Source organism: Mustela nivalis (genome assembly GCF_964662115.1).
Source record: "Mustela nivalis genome assembly, chromosome: 8".
In the NCBI taxonomy this organism is placed as follows: domain Eukaryota; kingdom Metazoa; phylum Chordata; class Mammalia; order Carnivora; family Mustelidae; genus Mustela; species Mustela nivalis.
The window spans coordinates 81589670-81614193 of NC_139027.1; the positions used below are offsets into that span (position 1 = coordinate 81589670).

Consider the following 24524-nt stretch of genomic DNA (forward strand, 5'->3'; position numbering starts at 1 on the left):
GCCGGCCCATGGGCCGTTTCCCATAGACGGCTGGAGTCTGCCGCCTCAGCTTCAGGTGATCCCGGCGTGTCTCTCAGGGTGCACAGAACGTTCTGTTTGTCTGCCCACATTCCTCTGGGACAACTCCATATCTGATTTCTGAAGGGGTCTGTGGCCCCACCGAGGGCCACTGCTCACCCACTTTCCAGGGTCACTTACCGATCACTAAGGTTATGACCGGTGTGCTGATGGCTCCCAGCGTACGGTGTGCTGTCCAGTTCCAGCACATTCCGGGCCCTGTGTCTGTGTCACTCAGCTTTCAGTGGACACTCAGAGTCTCCCTTTCTGTTGGAGGCGACACGGCTAGCTAGCCCCAGCAGACCCAGGCCCAGTGGTGCTGTGAGTGACATCTTTTGGACCTCTCTTCGGACTGTCTTGTGCATGCTGGAACCTGTCCCTCTTACCGGGCCCAGCCCTCACTGGTCCCCACCTGAGTGAATCAGGGCTGGTGCATCCCAGACCCGCTTCGTCACCCCTCCTTTCGCAGGCCTCTGAGCAGTTCTCAGATCCACCCCCTTTTTGTCTGTCCTTCACTGCTGGCTGGCTCAGGCCACATCCGCTCTCATGTGGACACCCTCTCACGGCAGCCTGCTCTCTCCACCTACCCTCTTGTCTCCGGTTTATATTCCACACAGGTGCCAAAGATCTCTGTGAAATCTGATTGTACACCATGCTGTAGCGTAACACCTTTAAATGAGTCTCTTTTTTGCCACCTGCGACTTGCAGTCCCAACTCCAAGCTGGGCTCTGTGTTCTGGGCACTGGTCCCCAGCTTTGCTTCTTGGCTTCCCACCTTCCCACCTTGGCTTCCCACCTTTTATGCTCCAGAAGTAGATGTGCTCCCCACCACCTCCTGAGGTTCAGGTAACCCCTTCCAGGAGCCCTCCTCCAGGCTGAGTTAGGGCCCTGGGTGTTGCTCTCCCCAGAGACACCTCTGCATCATTGGATAACTCTGTGGCCCTGCCCGCTTTTCCCGCTGGCTGATGAGCAACTTGAGCCAGACCCTGGTTGTTATTCCTGTGTGTTCCCAGGACCACGTGTAGCTGCAGGCGTGCAGTAGATAGCCAGCATACAATTGCTAAATTTAGCAGCGACCGAATGAAGGGATGAATGGATAACTGGAAACACTTCACCAAAGCTTGTACTTGTCATCAGCACGGGGGTGGTTATGATAGCTTACATTTGAGGGTGACCATTTACCTGACGATTCAGTGCCCCTCACACGTGACAACCATTTCACCTTCAGCAGGTGTCAACCACAAATACTGCTCATGTCATCCCTGTCTTGTCAAATGGGGAATGGAAGCATTGACCAGAGGATGGAGGGATGTGGTGGGGAAGGGGCTGTGTGGGATGCAACTGTGATCACCTGGGGCTTATGCCTAAATGGTGGCCATCTTGAAGAGTAACTTCTTGCTTTATTTTTTTATTTCGTTCATTATTTTTATTATTATTATTATTATTTTGTCTCTGGCTCTAGCACTCTGCCTTCAAATAGCACAACACAGATGCTGTTGAGAGACTTCCTCACTTGGCCAGCCTTTCAACTATTGGCAGTGCAAGTCTAGTCAGGTTTGGCATCATCCTTGAAATTTCTGTGTTGTGTGGGGGGCCTCGTGGGGTTTGTGGTAATTTTTTTTTTTTAAAGATTTTATTTATTTATTTGACAGACAGAGATCACAAGTAGGCAGAGAGGCAGTCAGAGAGAGGAGGAAGCAGGCTCCCTGCTGACAGAGAGCCCGATGCGGGGCTCCATCCCAGGACCCTGAGATCATGACCTGAGCTGTAGGTAGAGGCTTTAACCCACTGAGCCACCCAGGAGCCCCTGTGGTAATTTTTGTCAGGAGCATGGTTCATTTAGTCTCGGGTGCGTCTTTACGTCCCTCACTTTCACCGTCCATCCTTGGACATATGACTCTTAATCCCACCTCATGGCCCGGAGCTGACCACCTTGCCCTAAGATTCTGTTGAGAGGAAGGTGCTGCTCTCTTCCCTGGTTTTTCTCACAACAGTTTGGGACAGGCAAAGCAAAACCTGGACCCAGGGGTTTGGCTTTCGTGTTCCACTATCGGAGTGGGAATGGCTCAGTGATGATCTGACTGCCCCCTCACTGGTACATATGAGGGAACTGAGACCCAGGGAGCCATTGTGTCTAACACCACACTGCCCTGCGGTGGCAGGCCATTAGCCTTGGACATGTATGAGTCAGCATTTTCCCACACTTAATTCAAATTACATCTTGAGATATAATCTGTATAAAACTCACCCCGGCACCTTCCGCTTCTTCTCCCATGCTTAGTAATCAAACAAGTCCGATCTTGTAATAGCATGAACTAACCACTGGCACTGTTCATTAAGTTTCCTGATATCGTTACGTTGTTTCAGATAACTAACACCAGCAATTGATGGGCCTGGAACTGGCCACTGGGAAATATTTTAACCCTTTATTTTCTGCCTCTTTATCATGGAGCCTTAAAACACACACTCACACAGTTACAGAAAGAGCTAATAAACTGGGTTGCTAGACTTCTTACTTTAATAATCTAAATATAGTTTAGTAAATATAATACTAGTATATAATATATAATATATATTATATATTATATATAATATATATATAAGATAGTAAATATAATAATGCAGTTAATCTGGGCAAACGTGGGGGAAGGCTGGTTTATGTGAGTAAAATGTCAGAATTACAGGATATTTAAGGAATGCAGTCCTCCTGCTGTGAGGTAGGTCCAGAAGAGGATCACATTGAGGCAGGGAGACTAATAACCCATCATCATGACTTGAGGATGAGGGTGGAAGCAGGTGGGAGTTAGTTTATATGGTTTTAGAGATTTTTCTGGAATAATAACATTTTAATTCTTGTTTCACACCCATTCCTCTCTTTTTCAGGAAAATATGAAACTGTTACTCAGGCTTGTTTGTTTTATAGCTGTACTGATTTCTTCTGTGGAAGCTGGTAAGTTAAGCATTTCCTCATTTTCTTGTCTGCTGAGAAGCCCTATTATTTAGAATACATGAAGTATCTTCCTTGACAGAGTCAGTTTTTTCTTCTCACCTGTTTCTGTTGAATCCCAGAACAGAGAGCCTCCTGATCACAGAACTGTACTATATATTGCTTCACTTGTGATTTGGGAAATTGAGGCACAGTGAGGCTAAGAGCCTAAGCTCACATAGCTAGTGTCAGAGCAGCAGCTAAGCTCCAGGCCTCCAATGTCAAGGCCAGGCCTTCTCCAACTTTGTTGCTGATTGAGGAGTGTGATGGGAGATCCTGGCTTTCAGTCAGAAGAGGTGTTAAAAGCAGCCCTTAGGAACCCATAGCTGAGAACCATCCAGAGACATCTGGATGTCTCCATCCAGTGTCTTTGTTTTTGTTTTTAGCTTTTTTGTTTATTTATTTATTTATTTTTTAGTCTGGCTTTTTTCTGTCAGCATAATTATTTTGAGATCTGTTCATATTGTATAAATGGATAGATATTATTTTATTACATGGTAGTTGTCTATTATATGGGTATATCCCCGTTCATCCAGTCACACTTGATGGACATTTCAGCTATTTCTGGTTCTTGACTATTCAGAGTAAAGGTGCTATGAAAGTTAGCACTCAGGTCTTTGAGTGGACATATATTTTCATTCCTCTTAGGTCAATATCTGAGAGGGGGATGGCTGGGTCATATGGTAGGCTTATGTGGAACTTTCTAAGAACCTACTAAAGTGTCTTCCAAGCAGTTGTACCATTTTATGTGGTCACCAGCAGTAAATGAAATTTCCACATCTCACCAACACCTGATATTGTCCACCTTTTTGATTTTAATACTGAAAGGAGTAATAGTTGTTTGTAATTTCAATTTCCATTTCCTGCTAATGATAGTGAACTTCTTTTCATGTACTTTTTTGCCATCCATATATCCTTTGTCTGGTTTATGCTAATAGCTTATCTTTTTTAAAATAACTGCTCTCAGGCTTATGGTATCCATCTTTAACTTACTGCTGTCTACTTTCAAGTGATACTATACTATTTCACATATACTGTAGAAAACTTAGAACAATACACACCCACTTGTCCCTTCTTGAGCTTTGTCAGATTATTCCTATGTTTTATTTCTTTATATGTTATAAATATCACAATACTTTTTAAATTTTTACTTTAAACATTCAATTATCTTTAAAGAGATTTAATAATGCTATGGCTTGAGGTTCACTAATCTTTTTTTCTGTAGTGTCAAATCTGCCATTAATCATATCCTATGTATTTTTTAAGTCAACTTAATAGTTTTCATCACTAGAAATTCAAGTTTTTTTTTTTTAAGATTTTTTTTTTTAATTTGTTATATATATAGAGAGAGATACAGAGCGCAAGCACAGGCAGACAGAGTGGCAGGCCAGAGGCAGAGGGAGAAGCAGGCTCCCTGCCGGGCAAGGAGCCCGATGTGGGACTCGATCCCAGGATGCTGGGATCATGACCTGAGCCGAAGGCAGCCACTTAACCAACTGAGCCACCCAGGCGTCCCTAGAAATTCAAGTTTTAAAAAAATATTTTTTTTTATGTCTCAACATGTTTGATCTAATATCTTGAAGAAATGGAGCACAGTGGCAATAACTATTTTAATCCTATTAATTCTGTGATTTGTATCATTTCTGGGTCAGTTTTGATTACTTTTGTCTTTTTTTTTTTTAAAGATTTTATTTATATATTTGAGAGATAGATAGAGAGAGAGAGCATGAGCACAAGTGAGGGGAGGGATGGAGAGAGAGGGAGAAGCAGACTCCTTGCTGAGAGCCTGATGCAGGGCTGGATCCCAGGGTCCTGAGATCATGACCTGAGCCAAAGGCAGACGCTTAACTGACTGAACCACCCGGGCGCCCTGATGATTTTATTCTCATCATTGATTGTATTGTCCCACTTCTTTGTACACCTCATAATTTTTGATTGAATGCTAGACACTATAGATTTTTACCATTTTGGGTGCTGGGTGTTTTCGTATTACTAAAAATGTTCTTGAACCATTCTGCTACAGGGTTGTTACTTGGAAATAGTTGATCTTTTCAGGTTTTGCTTTTAAGCTTAATTAGTCAAGATCAGAAAAAGTCTTATCTTAGGCCGAATTTGCTCCATCTACAGGGTCAAAACCCTCTGGGTTCTCTACCTGATGTTCCATGAGCCATGAGGTTTTCCATTCCAGCTGCTGAGAACAGCAGTATGTGGTCCAGTGGATATTCACTCCAATCCTTTTGGCAATCTTCACTCTGACCTTGGGTAGTTCCTTATGTGCTTATACTAATTGGTACTCAGCTGAAACCTTGAGGGAGACTGTACAGATCTCCAAAACCCTCTCTTTGTCTATGTATCTATACATCCAATCCCTTTCCTGCTCTGTCCTCCAAACTCGTGGTTTACCTGGATTTCCACCTCTGTCTTCTCCATTCAGACAGAACCCTGGTCTTGTTTGTGTTTCCTCCTTGCAATGTCATGACCTAGAATCTTTCTCTAGGCAGTAACTTGGGAAAATTGTAGGGTTCACCTACTATGTTTTCCATCTTTCTGGCATTTCTGTCCTTTGTTCCTCGATGTTCAGTGTTTTGAATATTTCATATACTTGGTCCATTTTTTCAGTTGTTCAGGTGACAGGGCAAATCTAGTCCATTTTGTACTGAAGCAGATCTCTCTCCTGCTATATTAGCACCAGTCTTTAGATGAATAAAGAGGGGATAAGAGAGGTTAAATAACGTTCCCAAGGGCACACAGAGAGTAAGTGGCATGACTGGATTTGAATATAAATCTTTCAGTCTTCCAAGATCATGCCTTTTGTTATAAAGCTGTTAAAACTCATATATAATATGAATTGATACATTTTGTGATTGATGCATTTAAATGTCAATATTGCATGAATAAATGGATGAATTTCTCACAGACATTGCTTTCTCTTTTTCCCTTTTCAAGATATATGTGAGGAACGGACAGAACGGGTAATTTTAGTTTCATCTGCATATGAAATTGATGTACGTTCCTGTTTCCTTAACCCAAATGAAAAGAAAGGCCCTATAATTTGGTATAAAAATGACAGCAAGACACCTATATCTATGGATGTAGGTGCCAGGATTCATCAGCACAAAGATGAACTTTGGTTTGTTCCTGCCATGGTGGAGGATTCGGGGTATTACTTTTGCACCGTGAGGTAAGAAAAGAATCGATATGTTGCAGACATGTGTTCTGTGTGCCTGCAATAGGTAAGGACAGAAACATTTTTAATTGTGCTGAATTCACCTATTTTGATTGATTTTAGGAATGCAACTTACTGCCTCAAAATTAAAACAACCATTAGGTTTGTACAGCATGAACCTAACTTGTGTTACAACACAGAAACTATCTTTACGCAGAGACTACCTGTTGCAGCAGATGGACAACTTGTGTGTCCCTATATGGACTTTTTTAAAGATGAAAATAATGAGTTACCAAAAATACAGTGGCAGAAGGTAATTTTATATTCAATATGGTATTTTACTTTTCCAGCAAACAGAAAAGTTTCCTGACCTACACAATAGGGTGAATCTGCAGAGTGCTTTTTCATTTGGCGTATTGGTTGCTTTTGCATGGTGAAACTTAATAGGAATTTTTTTTTTTAAATTGTTAGACTGCATACATTTAATGAAAGTCTTACTTTCTGTTAATTTTATTTGAAACTGGATTGGGTAGCATTCTACTTCATGTTTTGGTAACTTTGATCTACCTAGTTTGTTGGAACTTACATGGGGAATTGTCTTGTTAGAGGTTAAGAAATACAAAATAATTAATATCAACGCAGAAAGGAAGTATAGCATTACTAAGAAACTGTGGCATTAGCATTCTGCCCTCAAACATGTTTTCCTTGCAAAGTAAATTTGTCTTCACTTGTCTTCAAAGTGCAAGGCTCATAGGCATAAAGATTTAATATCCTGGAAATGTGATTGGGATTATTGCAAACAAAAAAATACTATATTAAAACTCGTACACAAGAAACATAGTCATATATATTCATATATGTGCTCAGCTTGCAGTCATGTGTTTGGTGTAAAACGGGTGTATGATGATTTATTATAAATTTTCCTGAGGTTTTCAATATATATATCTATGAATATATATGAATATGTACATATACATACATACACACACACACACACACACACACACACACACACACCCCATGCATAAAATATTTGCCAATATGGAAAAATGGAGTTTCTTTTGCTGGTAGTAGGTTGGGGAAAATCATTAATTGGTTTTAATACTTCCTTCCTCTCCATCTTTCTAGGATTGCAAACCTCTACTTCTTGACAATTTATACTTTAGTGGAGTGAAAGATAGACTCGTTATAGCAAATGTGACTGCAGCACATAATGGGAAATATACTTGTGGAATATTCTACATGTACTTGGGAAAGCAATATCGTGTTACCCGGGTTATAGAACTGAAGACTATAGGTGAGTCATAGCTCTAATCCTAGGAGTTTGAATCTGGGAAGGCCCAGTAACCATGGTTCTAATGGTACCTTCATTGTTTAGGGAGAAAATAAACCCAAGAGAAGCTTGATAACTTGCCAAAGGTCGCATGGCTTTAGCTTTTTTGTTGCTAATCCTGTGTACACGTTTTGCATTTCTGCTTCAGATGCAGTGCTAATTAGAGGGTAAGAGCTGTGTTTTCCAACTGAAGTAAGAGGCTTGTTCTTTGCCATGGCTGAAGATGGTTCTTCCAGAGAGCTCTGGGGTTCCTTGTGACTAGAGTATGAGGGAGGGCAGTCCTGAGTGCTTTTGCTTGGGGAGTCTGAGTGTCTAGCAGTAAGGAACATCTACTTGATCTTGATGGGGTGGATGCTAATGGGCTTTGGAATGTGTTGCATTCCTAGAGTGTACTGTACCTCTTGTTAGTTTCTTGTTAGCTCAGTTACTTTCCCTCTCTAAGCCTGTTTCCTCCTCTGTAAGATGATACAACCTTCCAAAGTTGTTGGGAAGATTAGTGACCAAGTATGCTCATCCTGTGATCATGTGCCTGGTGCAAAACAAAGGAGAAATAAATAGGCATTGATAATTATTCTTGTAAATATTCCCGAGGCTTTCAGTTTTCTGTTAACTGTGTTTCACCTTAAAAGTGATTTTACAAGAAAATTACCTGGGAATGGGCAGAATGCTCAGCCTTTCTGTAAATAGATTTTGTAAACTTTCAGTAACAAGAGTTCCTCTAACCATGACTTTAAAAGTTAAAGGGACCTTATTATTGGTTATGCTGGGACAACTGGCATAGATGGGGACTGTCTCGGGTAAACCCTAAACACAATCACCCTACACAGAGCTAAGTTTTCTCAATTCTCTAATAACTTACATATTTCAAACATTAATTTTATTGAATCAAAATGAATTCCTTGCCTAGTTCCTATAAGCATTAGTGAATTATAATTTTCAACGCCCTTTACTTTACAACCATCTTAGCAGCTGTGGGGTAGCTCTGGTTTGTCTTTCTTGATATACAGAAACCAGACCAGCAGAGAGAATTTTAGAGAGAACTAGGGAATTTTTTTAATAGGTCAAATATATTTTAAATACTCTGCCTTTTCTGATCCCTTTTATAGAAATAATATACTTCAGAGAAGAGGTCATATTTTGTTTGCATAGAACAGACTCAAAAATATCAATTGAGCATCTACTATATACCAGGCACTGTTCTAGGTATACATTAGGGAACAAAAGAGACAAGATCCTGCCCTAATGGAGGCTATTATTATTATTATTTTTTTATTATTTTTTTTTACTGTGGTGGAATACTGGGCATTTCAGTTCATAGTTTCTCAGGCTTGGCCACAGATGGACCTTCGAAGTCAATCTTTTTGGAAATAAAACACAGACAAATTTCTGGAGCTCCTTGATATTCTGCTGCCCTTTTAAATAAATTCTGCCAAATCACCTGGCATTGCACTCTTGGGTCATGACTGCAGTTACTAAAGAGAAGCAGGTTTAGCGCGGGTGGTGTCTCCGGTTCATGCATCATCCACGGAAGTCCCTCTCTGTAGCTACTTGCTGTTTCTGATTTGCTTCACGAGAGGCACTTGTCTGGAGTCCCTGTGATGTGTGTGTTTGTAGCACCAAACTCAACGGGTTGCGCAGGGCCCAGGCTTACCAGCAGGCATTGTACTTAGCCGTGACATCCACATTGGCCTCTTTCCTTCATCTCTTGTCTTCTGTCTCCTGCCGTCTATGCTTTGGGCACGTGGGGGCATATCTGGGCCGCCGCCACGTGGTATGTCTTCGTACATTTTGCTAACTGTTGTCATCAGTTGAGATTCTGATCTGTAAGAGACTAAGAAGCCCTGTGGATGTTTGTCTTTCAGAAGAATACAAGCCTCTGAGGCCTGTAATTGTGAGTCCAGCTAACGAGACGGTGGAAGTAGGGCTGGGTAAGTGGGTTCCAATCACCCTATGCTGAAATCATTATTTTGAACTCAAGATAAACTCTACCTTTGCTACACATCACCAAAACCGTTTACTGAGTAGATCTGTAATTAGTGGGAAAATAAAAACAAAGTATGTCTTTAAATGTTTTTTTCGGTTTCCTGCCTCTCCTAGCAGAGATCTACTCACATCTGATTTGCCTGCCCTCACTTTCCTGTGGATGTTTATTACCCATGAAAACATCAGCCAAAGGCTAAGTTCAACAGGACTAGAAATGAGAAATGTAATTTATCTGACTGGCATGGGATGGATTTCTTAAGATTAGAACTAAGCTTTTAGACTGAAGGGCAGGATATCAGACCAAAAAGGAAAAGTATTTTTCTAGAATGACCATCAAGTCAGTGAAATGTTTTTATTTCAAGAGCAAAGACATAATCCTATAAGCATCCAGACCTACTTTATACAATCCAGTAACCACTAGCCTTATGTGGCTATGTACATGTAACTTTAAATCAAGTAAATTAATTAATTTAGTTCAATTAAAAATTAGCCCTTCAGTCACATTAGCCATATTTCAAGGGCATCATAGCCATATGTGTCCAGTGATTACCATATTAGCACAAATATAGAACATTTTTCCCATCACCGCATGTTCTCTTGAAAACCACTGGTCCAAATATAAAAACAGATTTTGGTATCAGAGGATCAAAAGCCAGGCTGGCATGCAAAGTTCTTTTCTGTAAAAGTCACTGCATGAAGACAGTGAATAGCTGTATGGAGATTAGAAGGAAAACATTTGTGACCACAGAGATCACAAGTACACAGAGAGGCAGGCGGAGGGGGCAGTGCGGGGTGGAGAGCCCAATGCAGGGCTCCATCCGGATCATGACCCGAGCCGAAGGCAGAGGCTTTTACCCACTGAATCAACCAGGTTCCCCCCTTCTTAGTTTTAACGCCACAGATCTATTGTATATCTGTTGCTCTACCACAGCACTTTGCCGGGCCACAAACCATTGCAATATCTAGGATTTTCTTGCCCTCTCCTCACGAATCACTTTTTGCCCTGTTGGCCATAGCTTCTGTTTAGAATTCGTGTTCTAGAGGCATACATTTTAGGCTTCTGAAGTTCAGGTGGCATTGATCTCCAAATCTAAAAAATAGCTTTATGTTAGGAAATAATTATTTTAATATACCCCGTTGACCAGATGCACATGTCACCCTGTCATATGATTATCCTGAAGGGTGTCAAACAAGCTTATGCTAAGGTTCAGTACCAATAAAATGACTTAGAAAAATAGAACTGGGGTATACTTCCTTAACTTAATAAATAACATTGATTCAAACTAATAGTCCCTAATATTCTTTTTTTTTTTTTAAAGGTTTTATTTATTTATCAGAGAGAGAGAGAGGGGGAGAGAGCGAGCACAGGCAGACAGAATGGTAGGCAGAGGCAGAGGGAGAAGCAGGCTCCTCGCCGAGCAAGGAGCCCGATGTGGGACTCGATCCCAGGACGCTGGGATCATGACCTGAGCCAAAGGCAGCTGCTTAACCAACTGAGCCACCCAGGCGTCCCAGTCCCTAATATTCTTAATGGACAATGACACTAGTGTGAGACGTTCTACAGGCTTAGACCCTCCAAGCAAAGGTGCCCAAATAACCATCATTGCTTTACATATTCTAGAAGTGCCCTGTTGATACCATCATACATAAAAAGAACCAAGGCATGCTTACTGTAATGGAGAAAAGGACTTTATTATTTTCAGATCATATAATGTGTGTATTACTTTCAAGAGAGTTACCAGGGAGAGGTTAGAATTAATATATTATTAATTGGCCAGATACAAAATTAATATTCAAGGTGTAGTGAAGGTATGCTGTGGGGAAGAGATGGATTTGTAAGTCCCCGAGCGAGGTCCTGCTTCCCTGAGACCACTACTGCAGGGAGGAGACTCTGGGTGAAGCGGTCATCACTGTGTTTAACCAGGAGGCAAAACCTTTAACTGGGGACTTGAGGGATGAGAAGGAAAGAGCGTACATTAAACTCAGTCACCGGACATGGTGGCAGTGAGATTCACTTTGAAGTGACAGTGGTGGACGACATATCTCAGGGACTCAAAGAATCCTACTGTCAAAGACCGGATGTTCCCGTGAATTCACTCAGGGTTTTCTTTGAAGGTCAGAGGATTGCTGATAATGAGTCCAGGGGAGCTGGGAAGGGGGGAAGTTGTGATTGAAGTTTATCAGGAACAAACAGGGAGTTCATACCACAGTTTAGATATTATTTTTTTTGTTTTCTTCTTTCCCCTCAATCCTCTTTTAGTTTCAAAAATAATTCTTTTGGCATGTGGTGTTCAAGATGGAATTGAAGACTGTCCCCTTCCCTCCTTAAGGCATCTGGTGGTGTGAATTCTGGTGTCCATTAGTTATTATCGTTTGTTTTCCTGGCGCTGAGTTTTGGTGATGAAGCCTCAGTTCCTGTCGCCCTCTCCTTTTTACAAATTACACATGTGCACAGAGGGGCCACCCTTTTCCAGGACTGTGCGTCTTCAGGCTTGTGGTAAATAACTCGCTGATGCTAGTGTTCATAATGGCTTTCCAACTGGCCCTGAAATTCTGGCTCGTGATTACTTCCCTTCTGGACATGTGGCTTTCAGTAGGAGATGAAAGTTTCTCAGAGAACTGAACTGTGGAAAAATGGTCTTTCCTTAACTTAAAGCTGCTTTTATAATTTGAGGGTCGGCCCCAAAGAACAGGAATACTGGGCTGAAGTTGAGGGGCCGTAGAGATGGTGAAGATAGGGACTAACTCCAAAGATGGCTTCACTGAAGATTAAAGAAAGATCTTGTCATAAGACTCCCTGAAAACTTGTGATTTTCATAAGTAGTTAATAAAATTTTTAATGCAGAAGTGTATGCAACAGAGCACTGCTCTTTTTATTTTATTTGTACTTTTTGGCCTAGGTATAGGGGTTTTAAATGGACATTGTCTATACTAACTTTATTAAAATAAAAGTATTTGTAGAAGCAAGCAAGTGACTAAAATTGATATTCTAAAGTGGTAAACGTGTTTGGCAATAACCAGCTAGAGAACATAATGGGCAAAGAGATCCCATTTGCAACAAGTCATAGAGCTGTTTATAAAATTCTTAGCAAAATCTTTAAAAAATATATAGAATTTATAGGAGAGAAAAAAACCGCACAAATTCTGACCTCTCAGGAAAATTGAGATTTAAAGCTTACATATCAACAGAGTGGGAGTGATCTTATTTCCAATGGGGAGAAAATTTGTTCTTAGTGGAAAAAAATCTAAAGCGATATACTGTGTCTGTGGTATTAAAAATTCACGGGGAGGGAAGCAGTTAGGATAAAAATGTCTTAAAAGGCTCCAAAGGGGAACAGTAATGAAAACAATCTTGAGAAACACCAAATTAAGGAAAACTGTAATAGAAATGATGCTAACATTTACCCTAACACTGTAGTAATTAAGATTTGTGGTACCAGTGGCATCAGTATACACATTCAAATCAAGAAAGTCTCAAATAAATAATTTATTTTCTAATAAAAGTGGCATTACAAATTGTTATTCAATAAGTGGTTCTGGAAATGATCAGTCAGCTATTTGGACAAAAGCCTTAGGTTAAATCTCTCCCTCATACCATACCCAATTATATTCTAGATAGAGTAAAGAACTAAAACAATCAAAACGATGAAAACATTATATATACCTCAATGAAAATGTACATATTTTCCCGATTTTAGAAAAAATTGTGAGAACAGATAAAACAGAAATTTGACCAAGTAAAAGATAAAAATACCTGTACTCAAAGAATTTCCATAAATAAAAATAGAAGGAAAGCAGTGAACTCTGAACAGTATTTGGAATAGTTTTCATGCATGATAAAGAGTTAATATCATGGCTATTATAAAGAGCTCCCACACAACAATGAGGTTTATATGAGACTCAATTAAGTAATGGCATAACAAGCAGTTCTTTTTGTTTTTTTTTTTTAAGATTTTATTTATTTATTTCACAGAGAGAGAGAGATCACAAGTAGACAGAGAAGCAGGCAGAGAGAGGGAAGCAGGCTCCCTGCTGAGCAGAGAGACCGATATGGGACTCGATCCCAGGACCCTGAGATCATGACCTGAGCTGAAGGCAGTGGCTTAACCCACTGAGCCACCCAGGCGCCCATAACAAGCAGTTCTTAAAGGCAAATGAATACTAAACTTATAAAGGACACATTCATTCACCCTGATTTCAAGCAATGCTGTTGAAAATTTAAATGGAATTTTTTTTTCTCTTGTTGGTAAATGACCAAAAGTATTTGGAATCTGGGGACTAAGGGGATAAAAAGCACTCACTTATACTGCTGGAAAAAGTGATGTCAAATATAGTGTCACTTGGGTCGGGGGGCTAGCTTTTTAAATCTGTAGTTCCAGATTCAAAGTAGTGCTTCAGTATATGTACAATATTGATGTGCAAGAATAATCATTAGAATATTAATCCTAATAGTGAAAAAATTAGGAACAAATTGTGTTTAGCAATAGGAAAAGCATCAATCATAATGTATTTGTATTATGGAATAGTAAACGGCCTTGAAACAGACTATTTTGGAAGGCTGATCTCATGAGCAGGAATTGCCAGGATACAATATTTGCAAATGGTAGACCATAACACTCCATTTTAAAAATTGCATGTGTACACAGAGAAGATGAGGAATGAGAGGCATGAAGTTACTAATCACAGTTATCTCCAACTGGTGGGTTTAAGGGCAATTTTTCTTTTTCTTTGTACTTTTCTATAATTTAAAATCTTTATTCAATGGCCATTTATTAATCTAGATAGATCAGATAAAAGTCAATTGCTAAGATTAAAACTACATTGCTTTGCAGGATCCAAGCTACAATTAATCTGCAATGTCAGTGGCCAGTTTAGTGACTCTGTCTTCTGGAAGTGGAATGGGTCAGCAATTGATGAGGACGACTCAGTGCTGGCAGAGGAATATGTGCTGTAAGTATGCTAAAATATGTAACAGAGAAGTTTTGGTATTAAATTTCATGTCATGAAATGTATACAACCTTGATGGTTTAGTTGGATAGAGATAGTTAGTTGATGGGCCCTTGATGTTTTGCTGTCCCTGTTGAGTTTTGCTGAGCTAAACAGGACTTAGAAGATCTTCTACACTTCAGGTAAAAGTACATGTCATTGTGGTGCAAATAACAGACCACTTGGAAGGCTTTCTCTTGAATTTGGATAAATATGTTATAACATTCCAATGAAGCAACTTTCCTGAATTACCCTTCATGTTGTTCTGGGTTTTTTTTCTTTATTTTTAATGGTGTTACGTTAGTCACCATACAGTACATCATTAGTTTTTGATGTAGTGTTCCATGATTCATTGTTTGCATATAGCACCAAATGCTCCATGCAATCCATGACCTCTTTAATACCCGTCACCGGACTAGCCTATCCCCTCACCCCCTCTCCATTCTAAAACCCTCCGTTTGTTTCCCTGGTGTCCATAGTCTCTCGTCTCCCACTCCGGTTTCTCCCCCTTCATTTTTCCCTTCTCCTAATGTCCTCCATGTTATTCCTTATGTTCCACAAGTAAGTGAAACCATATGATCACTGACCTTCCCTGCTTGACTTACTTCACTCAGCATAATCCTCTCCAGTCCCATCCATGTTGATGCAAAAGTTGGGTATTCGTCCTTTCGGATGGCTGAGTAATAGTCCGTTGTGTATATGGACCACATCTTCTTTATCCATTCGTCTGTTGAAGGGCATCTCGGCTCTTTCCATAGTCTGGTTATTGTGGACATTGCTTCTATGAACACTGGGGTGCATATGGCCCTTCTTTTCACTACACCCTTATCTTTGGGGGTAAATACCCAGTAGTGCAATTGCCAGGTCATAGGGTAGTTCTACTTTTAGTTTTTTAAAAAATATTTTATTTATTTATTTGACAAAGACCTTTAATCCACTGAGCCACCTAGGCACCCCTATTTTTAATTTTTTGAGGAACTTCCATGCTGTTTTCCAAAGTGGCTGCACCAATTTGCATTCCCACCAACAGTGTAAGAGGGTTCCCCTTTCTCCACATCCTCTCCAACATTTGTTGTTTCTTGCCTTGTCGAGTTTGTATTCTGGTTTTTTAAAAAGTTTAGGAAGGACTCGTTAAGTGAGACCAAGAATCAGGGGCTCCACGTCTCAAGTCTCTAGTGGCTTTCTGTTTCCTCTCTAGGGATCAACTCCCGACTCCTTAGCATTCTCCTTGGTCATCTGCTCCAGGCTCCTCGTCTCATGCATTCTTCTCTGTGCCCTCATGGTGACTAGAATGCACATCCATCTTTTTCTTCTTGGAAGCTGGTAATTTTACTTTGATCTTTGCTTCTAAGTCTTTTACAGACAGTGGTCTTTGCGCTATAAAATCTCAGATCAGTATTGCTAACAGCCTGATGATTATTATTCCTGTGCATAGGGCTGGTGATAATTTCTGCTGCAATTCATGTGGTGAATAAAGAGATAAACCATGTATATGTGTCTCAGTTATAGTTTTCCCTAAACAACTTCATTTATTCTCTCTCTTTTGAACAGAGTGAAAAATCCTTCAGAAAGGGGAAAGGATACAGTCATCACCATTCTTAATATTTCAGAAGTGGAAAGTAGGTTTTATCTATATCCATTTACTTGTATAGCCAAGAATACAGATGGCCTAAGTTCAGCATATATCCAATTAATACATCCAGGTAAACAACAGAATATTTGAAATGCAGTTTTGGTTTACTGTTGCAAGAGTCTATGACCTTGAGGTTTGCAGTGCTGTTTCCTCTGCCTGGAATGCTTTTGGAGACTCTTAACCTGGCAAACTTCTATTCTTTCACTTGTCAGCTGTACCATTTCTTCTCCTAGAAGCTTTCTGTCCTCTTGCCTGCCCTTAACAAGCTCTCTGACCAAACAGACAAGGCTAGTGCCTCTGTTATATACTTTCAGAGAACCCTATGCCCCTGTCACAGTATCTGTCATACTTAGTTTATTGATTTAAATTCTGTAATGGTGCTGACCAGTTATCGTAATAGTCATTCTATTTCCAGAGCTAGTAGTGACTAAAATCTGGCATATCATAGGTATTTAATGAACATTTTAAGTAAATGACAGCATAATAGACAGGGGAAGCCTAAATATCCACTTTCCAGAGAGGATGTCAGAAGTTACTGGGTTTTTTTCAATTATATAATCAAACACAATATTAAAAATATTTGTGAAATATTTTGATTATTTGTAGTTGGATTAAATATAGGGTATTTATGAATATGTACATGGGAGAAAATTTAAAAACCTATAGACAAACTATTAGAATTAGAAATGAATTTAACAAGATCACTAGTGCCTCTCTACATGTAAACACATATATGTACATACATACAGTATTTCTATGTAGTCAGTAAATACTAACAACAAATAGAAATTAAACTTAAAATATTAAATTTATAATAGTATCAAAAATTATCAAATACTTAGGATGAATCTGACAAATGCTATTTATTTATTTATTTATTTATTTATTTTTAAAGATTATTTATTTATTTATTTGACAGAGAGAGATGACAAGCAGGCAGAGAGGCAGGCAGAGAGGGAGAGGAGGAAGCAGGTTCCCGGCTGAGTAGAGAGCCCGATGCGGGGCTCGATCCTAGGACCATGGGATTGTGACCTGAGCCGAAGGCAGCGGCTTAACCCACTGAGCCACCCAGGCGCCCCTGACAAATGTTATTTAAAACCTCTGTGATACAAACTAAAAAAAATCATTGAGATAAATTAGAAAAGACCTAAATAGGTAGAAGGATATACCATGTTCATGGATTGAAAGACTTTGTATTATAAAGATATCAGTTCTCTCCAAATGAATCTATAGATTCAAAAAAAATTCCAATCAAAATTCCAACAGTATTTGTGCAAGTTTGGGTATGTGTTTATGTGGGTGTGTTGTTGTGGGCAGGTTTATTTTTAAAGTCATATGGAACTGTTAAGGGGCAAGAATAATCAAGGTGGTATTGAATAAAAATAGCAAATCTGGAAGATTTACACTACAGGTATCATGATTTTGTGTGAAACTACCATAATTAAGGCTATTAGTGTGAACTATCCATTGGGCCAATTGGATATTGGTCTGAAAAATGGTATATATCTTGATTCCTATTTCATATTTAAATCAGCTGCAGATGGATCAAAGACCAGATTGGGAAATTAAAATAATAGAGCTTTTAGACTCTCTCTTCTGGATGCCTACATGAGCCCTGACATTTAGAAGGCACTTTTTTCGTCTTTCTTCTCTACACCATACCCCCTTACTTTCCTTCACCTTGCTACTCTGCCTCTCCTCCACTGTAATCATTGGAGGGAATGAAGCTAGAAGAATGTGGAAGAGTGACACATTCCACATTCTGTTTGGCATTCCTAAGCCCCTTCTTTCCTTTCCCCTAGACTTCAGCTTTCCTCAACTGATTCTTATAGCTCCAGAAACTTCTGTAGGGTTTTGAGTGACTTTGACTTGTTTTACTCTGAAGTGCTCTATCCTATGCGCTTTGGCACTTTTTCTGTGTTATCGTATATAGTGGACCCTTGACTAACATGGGAGTCAGGAGCACCAGCACTTCTATCCCAGTCAAAAATTCGAGTATAACTTCAAGTCCCCAAAACTTTACTGCTGATAGCTTGCTCTTGACCCAATAAACAGTTAATATATATTTTGTATGTTATGTGTATTATATACTGTGTTCTTACTATATGGTAAGCTAGAAAAAAGAAAATGTTATTAAGAAATCATAATTTATAGTAACTGTATTGTAAAAAAAAAAAAAGTAACTGTATTGTAAAAAAGACCCATGCATTTCAAACCTGTACTGTTCAAGAGTCAACTGTATTGTAAAATTTAGGTGGAAGTTTAATACAGTGCACCTCAGTTTTATAAAGTATCAATTCTAGATGGCTTTGTACATTAGTATGTTTTATTAAGTGATAATAATGAATACGTTAATATTATCTGGGATTTGGGATGGCAGAACAGTCCCAAAAATGGTTTCTCTGAGATGATAATATTTAATTTGGTATGTCCAAATTTTTAATTCTTTTGGTTCTAATATCTTTTTTTCCTCTTCTCTGCTATAGTGCCTGATTTCAGGAAGCACACGATTGGTGTATTTGTCATGTTAACAGTAATAATTACATGCTCTGTTTTCATCTACAAAATCTTCAAGGTTGACATTGTGCTTTGGTACCGGGATTCTTGCTATGTTTTTCTCCCCCAAAAAGGTATGATTTTGTATTCTGGGCAACTTTTCCTTGTTGGAGAGAGGGGGTAGTTAAGAGATAACAGAAGATAAATGAGAAACTTTTTACTTAAATTTTAAAATGAAAAGTGGCATATACAAGCAAGCATAGTAGTTACTCTTATACATCATTATTGTTTGGGGACTGAACAGGCTGAATAGCATTGCTTTGCAAGTTTCTGCTTTCGTGTTCCTCACAGAGGGATAAACAGGCATTTCAGAGCATTTGTTTGCTGGTCCAGTTTAGTAATGTTGAGGGTTGGCCCCTTGATGGGTAGGACATAGATGTCCCCACGATCTGCCTTCAGAGGAAAGAAACGATGATTTTCATGCATCAGGGAAGCTCTCGCTTTCTCTTTTGTTTAAACCTTGCAAAAAAAAAAATTAATACTACAATACTACATAAAAGAAAGAATGGATAGAATTCAAGGCTAAGACACAGGAAAGAAGATAAGACCAGGTTGCTAAGGATAGTTCCCCGGCCAAGAGGAAAAGAATCTCTGCCCATGAGGAGGCCATTCAGTAATAAAGAATACATTCAGAGTGAGACACAATAAAATAGAGACTTGTAGGAGAGTACCACTTTAAGAAGTTACTGTATTTTTGGTACAGCTGCTTCATTCATACGCTCACACACACACAAATTCATAATTCATTCTGAACTGCATGTTGGGAAGACTGATGTTACCAATTCTTTCCGTTTTTTGGATCTAAATATTTAACATTTTCTCCTCTAGCTTCAGATGGAAAGATCTATGATGCTTACATACTATATCCAAAGACTCTTGGGGAAGGGTCCACCTGTCCCTCGGATATTTTTGTGTTTAAAGTCTTGCCTGAGGTCTTAGAAGAACAGTATGGATATAAACTGTTCATTTATGGAAGGGATGCATATGTTGGGGAAGGTGAGTGTGTCGTGGAAAAGAGTAAAAGTCTTTGTTGTAAAAATAATCAAGAAATTAAAAATCAAGCTTTCCTATGACCCTGCAATTGCACTCCTGGGTATTTACCCAAAAGTTACAGATGTAGTGAAAAGAAGGGCCATCTGTACCCCAATGTTTATAGCAGCAATGGCCATGGTCTCCAAACGGTAGAAAGAACAAGATGCCCTTCAGCAGACTAATGGATAAGGAAGATGTGGTTCATATACACTATGGAGTGTTATGCCTCTTTCAGAAAGGATGAATACCCACCTTTTGTAGCAACATGGATGGGACTGGAAGAGATTATGCTGAGTGAAATAAGTCAAGCAGAGAGAGTGAATTATCACATGGTTTCACGTATTTGTGGAGCATAACAAATATCACGGAGGACAAGGGGAGACAGAGAGGAGAAGGGAGTTGGGGGAAGTTGGAAGGGGAGGTGAGCCATGAGAAACTATGGACTCTGAAAAACAACCTGAGGGTTTTGAAGGGGTGGGGGTGGGGTGGGAGGTTGGGGGAGCCTGGTGGTGGGTATTATGGAGGGCATGTATTGCATGGAGCACTGGGTGTGGTGCAAAAACAATGAATACTGTTACGCTGAAAAGAAATTTAAAAATAATAATAATAATTGCTAAAGTTAGTTCGTCTTTCTAGAAGGACCACAGTGTAGGTACACAGATTTGGCCATTTTAAGAACCTCCTTGGTGGTGTGTGATGGCGATTTTCACATCTATTAAATGCAAAATACTTACTTTTCTCATATTTTGCTGGTAGAGTAATTAACTAAGTTTATTTAGTTTTGGAAAACTTCACAACTAGTTAGATCCAATAGTTACTTTCCACCTGAGACAGCAACACAGGAGGGGAAGAAATCAAATGGTTTAAGGTTTTAATATTTCTACCAGAAATAGATTGAGTCCTAAATGAAATATTCAGCTTTTGTGGGTCAGGTTTTGAGCTGGTCTGTAAAATCAGAAACTTCTTTCATCTTAATTAAGATGAGAAAAAAGAGGGGGCATCTGGGTGGCTAAGTTGGTTAAGCAGCTGCCTTCAGCTCAGGTCATGATCCCAGGGTCCTTGGATAGAGTCCCAAAGAGGCTCCCTGCTTAACGGGAAGTCTGCTTCTCCCTCTGCCCCTCCCATGCTCATGCTCTCTCTTTCTTTCTCATATAAGTAAATCTTAAAAAAAAAAAAAAAAAAAAAAAAAAAGGATGGGATAAGAGCATTAGAAGACAAAAGGGATGGGGTGGGAAAAACCTTGTGGAGTTTTGGTGTGGGAGAGAATGATTATTAATTGAAATTTTACTCACTCTTACTGTGCTTCATGTTTTTAGACATTGTTGACGTCACTAATGAAAACATAAGGAAAAGCAGAAGACTGATTGTCATTTTGGTCCCAGAAGCAACAGGATTGGGTTGCCTGGGGAATTCATCTGAAGAGCAGATAGCCATGTACAATGCTTTTGTTCAGGATGGAATTAAAGTTGTCCTGCTCGAACTGGAGAAAATCCAAGACTATGAAAAAATGCCAGAAACCATTAAATTCATCAGGCAGAAACATGGGGCTATACGCTGGTCAGGGGACTTTAGAGAGGGGTCATGGTCTGCAAAGACAAGGTTCTGGAAGAACGTCAGATACAATATGCCAGTCCAGCCGCAGCCCCCTTCATCCAAACCCCAGTTTCTCTCCTGGGCCACAAGGCCAGACTCTAAGAAAACACTGCAGAAGGAGGTGCAGGTGCCTCTCGGGTAGCAGGGGAGAAGCTTGGCCCAGAGTTCCTTGGGTGACTCCCGTCTTCAGGCATTGTAGGCTGGGCTGTGCCCCCACTGACTGTACAGTCATAAAATGCACCTGTGGTGTCCCTTATCCCTGAGGTCATCTGGAATCAAATCGTTAAGGGAACAGAATGTGGTGGTGATAGCAGGTCAGCCCAATTCAGAACTGAGGGCTTGGAAATCCTTTTAGAAAGCAACAGATGCCCTGCCTGAGTGTTTGGACTGCTAACAGGCACCAGGACCGCAAATGAGAGGGAAGAACTAGCAGGAAATATTTAGCATCTATAAACGGTTTTATGAAGTTGTCTACAGTCCAAGGGTGGGGCCGTGGCCCAGTCTGGGTACTGCCTGGATCCTTGCCCCCCCCCCCCCACTGGCTTTCCTTGGCAAAATGAGACTGGTATTTCACAGACGAGGGTAGGAGAACTTTCCACTTGCTTCGCACTTTTCCATATGCATCGACAGCCAGCTCTCCTTTTCCAAAGACCGCATTTCATTTTACAGACCTTTATAATTCTCATTTCGGTGAAAAGAGGGATTCTTCAGGATTGCATGTTTTTGAAATAACCTTAGCTTTGTGCTGGAGAGAGAGACTGTAAAGCAGGAATTGCAGAGACCTGATCCAGCTCTGCATGCTTCCCTCACTGGAATGACCATTCTGTTCTACCCTCCTCTTCTGCGTTCCACTGGACTCATCGCTTCTTTGGAAGGACAGCTTCCAAGTCACTTCCTCCTCCTCTCTGCCACACTCCAGGCCCACAGATTGATTAGGTGTCCTGCATGAAGTGCCGCTCTACTGAAAGCTCTCCTGCTCTTACTAAAAGCCCTCTGCGGGGCTGCTCCTGGTTGAGGAGCCAACGCCCTATTTCCCCGGTCTGTCTGCATGGCTGTTCCCGTCACCATCCTGCTGTGTGAATTCCCAAGTCAGCCTTGTGTGCCTTCACACCCACCACTCCTGCTCCCTCATATCTGCTTCTCCTGTCTCCTCTGACCAGAATGCCTTCTCGAATTTTCTCCAGCGGACCAAAGTTTTATGAAATTTGAAATTTACTCCAGCTCTCTTTCTTTAAGAGATTTCCCTAGGAAACTGCCCTAGGACACCAGCTCTCTCCTCTGAGTCTGGTAGCACTTAGTCTGTTGGCTGTCACTTTATGAGAAGGCATTCTGTCTCCAGCCGGAAACTCTGCTCTTGGCTCGGGAGGCTGTGGGTGTCTCTCCTCGTCTGGGTGCCTTCCAAGTAATTTGCCTACTTGACGTAGATTTGGGTAGGGCTTTCTTACTGAAAAATGCCCACAGATGATCAGATTTAAGTTTCATAATCATCCTAATGTTAAAGAGAGAGCAAGTGACCTATTTTTTAAAAAAATACATTCTTAGTGCTGTCGGACCTAGGGCTCACAATGGTGTTGCTGGCTTTGAGTGTAGTAGTGTCTTGAACACTTGACTTCGGGTCAATAAATGTCCCTTTCAGTCCTACCCCTAGCTCTTTTGTGAGAAGAAATGATTGTTTTCCAGGATGGTGGCTGAGTCTAGGAAGGCTTGCATTTAAGAAACCAAATTCTAAACTTCTGAGTGTTGGAATTGATGAAAATTCTGGTTAGGTTTTCTGAAAACTATTTCTGCTTTCATATATTCTTTCCTGAAAGGTAAATATTTCTTAGTGAATTAAAAGTGAAAGCAAGTTAGATTTTTGGTATAGGAAACTATTTTTTAGAACTTGATGGTACTCCTTAGAGAAACCCCTGAAAATTGAAAAGCCAAGTTCACATGCCACTTGCCCCATTTTAAAGGTTGATGGACATGGACAGGCCTTCTGTTTTTTTATTTTTAATGTTCATTGTTACAATTGAACGCAAACTGGTGCAGTGTATCCCCTTCCCCCTCAGTGGTCAGAGCTAGACAGAAACAGAGCTGAATGCTCTGCCTCTTCACTTTCCCCCTGCTTTCTCTTGGATCTGAGCTGGCAGCCTCGAGTAATAACACGGTTTTGGAACTGCTGATTCCAAAAAAATAGCCTTATTTTTATTTGGCAGCACACACAGGGCTGGGGTTTGGGGCTGTCCTTCCAAAAGGCCTATCAGCTACTTAAAACCTAGGTTGCTGATGATTTTTAGTCTGTCATCTATAAAATACACTTGTGTGTGTTGCACCAAGGAAGCCAATTCTGAAACCTAGACTTAGCAGCAAAGTTGGCGAGAAAAATAAGGAGCGGGGAGACCCACCAAGAATTACCAGTGGCATTGCACCTGGAGTTCAGGGAGGGACAATAATCAAGGGATGTGCCTGGGACCAGGAGGAGCCCTGACAGGAAAGCGCATGTCACCATGTCACTCCCATTTCCCAGGGGAGGATTCCGGAGGAAGGAGCAACACTCTTAGTACTCTGGGAACTTCCTTTGTTTTATTGTTTTCCCCCAAAACCTCTTCTAAGCTCTTCCTTTCAGGCCTTCCTCATTAATTAGATTTTACTGCATTATCTGATGGTGGTAAGCCTAAGTGTTTGAAGGGAAGTTTGCCAAGAAAGCCTTTCGCCAGTAGTGAAAACTGGCTTAGCAGAATTTGTATTTTCCTTCTCCTACCGCCTCTTTGTGTATTTGTGATAAAGTTATTGAGCCATTTTTTCCAGTGGTATTTTTGATAAATTATATTTTTACTGGTTAATAATGAAGGGTTTTTAGAAATGTCTTTATACGATTATGAGCAGATACCAAGTATTTTTATACAGTAAAACACCTGATTCATGTACAGCATGTATCACTGGTCAATGGATTGAATTTATTTTCCAATAAAATTGGCAAAACCTGGTATTGAGTATTCTCATGAAAATCTGTTTCTGCATGGCCATGTCCTGGGCTTACTGGACCACACTCCCAGGTCTGATGTAGGGAGGGGACCCCTGGTGCCTGGGGTATTTGGAGGCCATTAGCCAGCCACTGAGCCCTGAATCCCATCTGTAGCTTCAGGGCCAGTCTACCTGTCTGCTTGCTTCTAAAATGGATTAATTATTTGCTGTTTACTAGTTCAAAAAAGTTAAGG

General features: G+C 40.4%; 1 protein-coding gene across 5 annotated transcripts in view; it reads left to right on the plus strand.

The window, feature by feature from the left end:
* IL1R1 (interleukin 1 receptor type 1) overlaps positions 1-24295 on the plus strand; it is a 73077-nt gene extending 48782 nt beyond the window's left edge. For 4 of the 5 annotated variants that reach the window (XM_082747141.1, XM_082747142.1, XM_082747143.1 and 1 more), the window contains 11 exons: positions 1519-1610; positions 2940-3006; positions 5989-6223; positions 6332-6521; positions 7337-7505; positions 9404-9469; positions 14357-14474; positions 16062-16213; positions 18630-18773; positions 19528-19695; positions 21048-24295. In XM_082747141.1, coding sequence (XP_082603267.1) covers positions 2946-3006; positions 5989-6223; positions 6332-6521; positions 7337-7505; positions 9404-9469; positions 14357-14474; positions 16062-16213; positions 18630-18773; positions 19528-19695; positions 21048-21466 — 1722 coding nt within the window. In that variant the 5' untranslated portion in view covers positions 1519-1610; positions 2940-2945 and the 3' untranslated portion in view covers positions 21467-24295. Of the gene's footprint in view, positions 1-1518; positions 1611-2939; positions 3007-5988; positions 6224-6331; positions 6522-7336; positions 7506-9403; positions 9470-14356; positions 14475-15708; positions 15835-16061; positions 16214-18629; positions 18774-19527; positions 19696-21047 lie in introns of those variants that run through there. The other variant, XM_082747144.1, reaches the window with a different exon arrangement.
* The last annotated feature ends 229 nt before the right edge of the window (positions 24296-24524 follow it).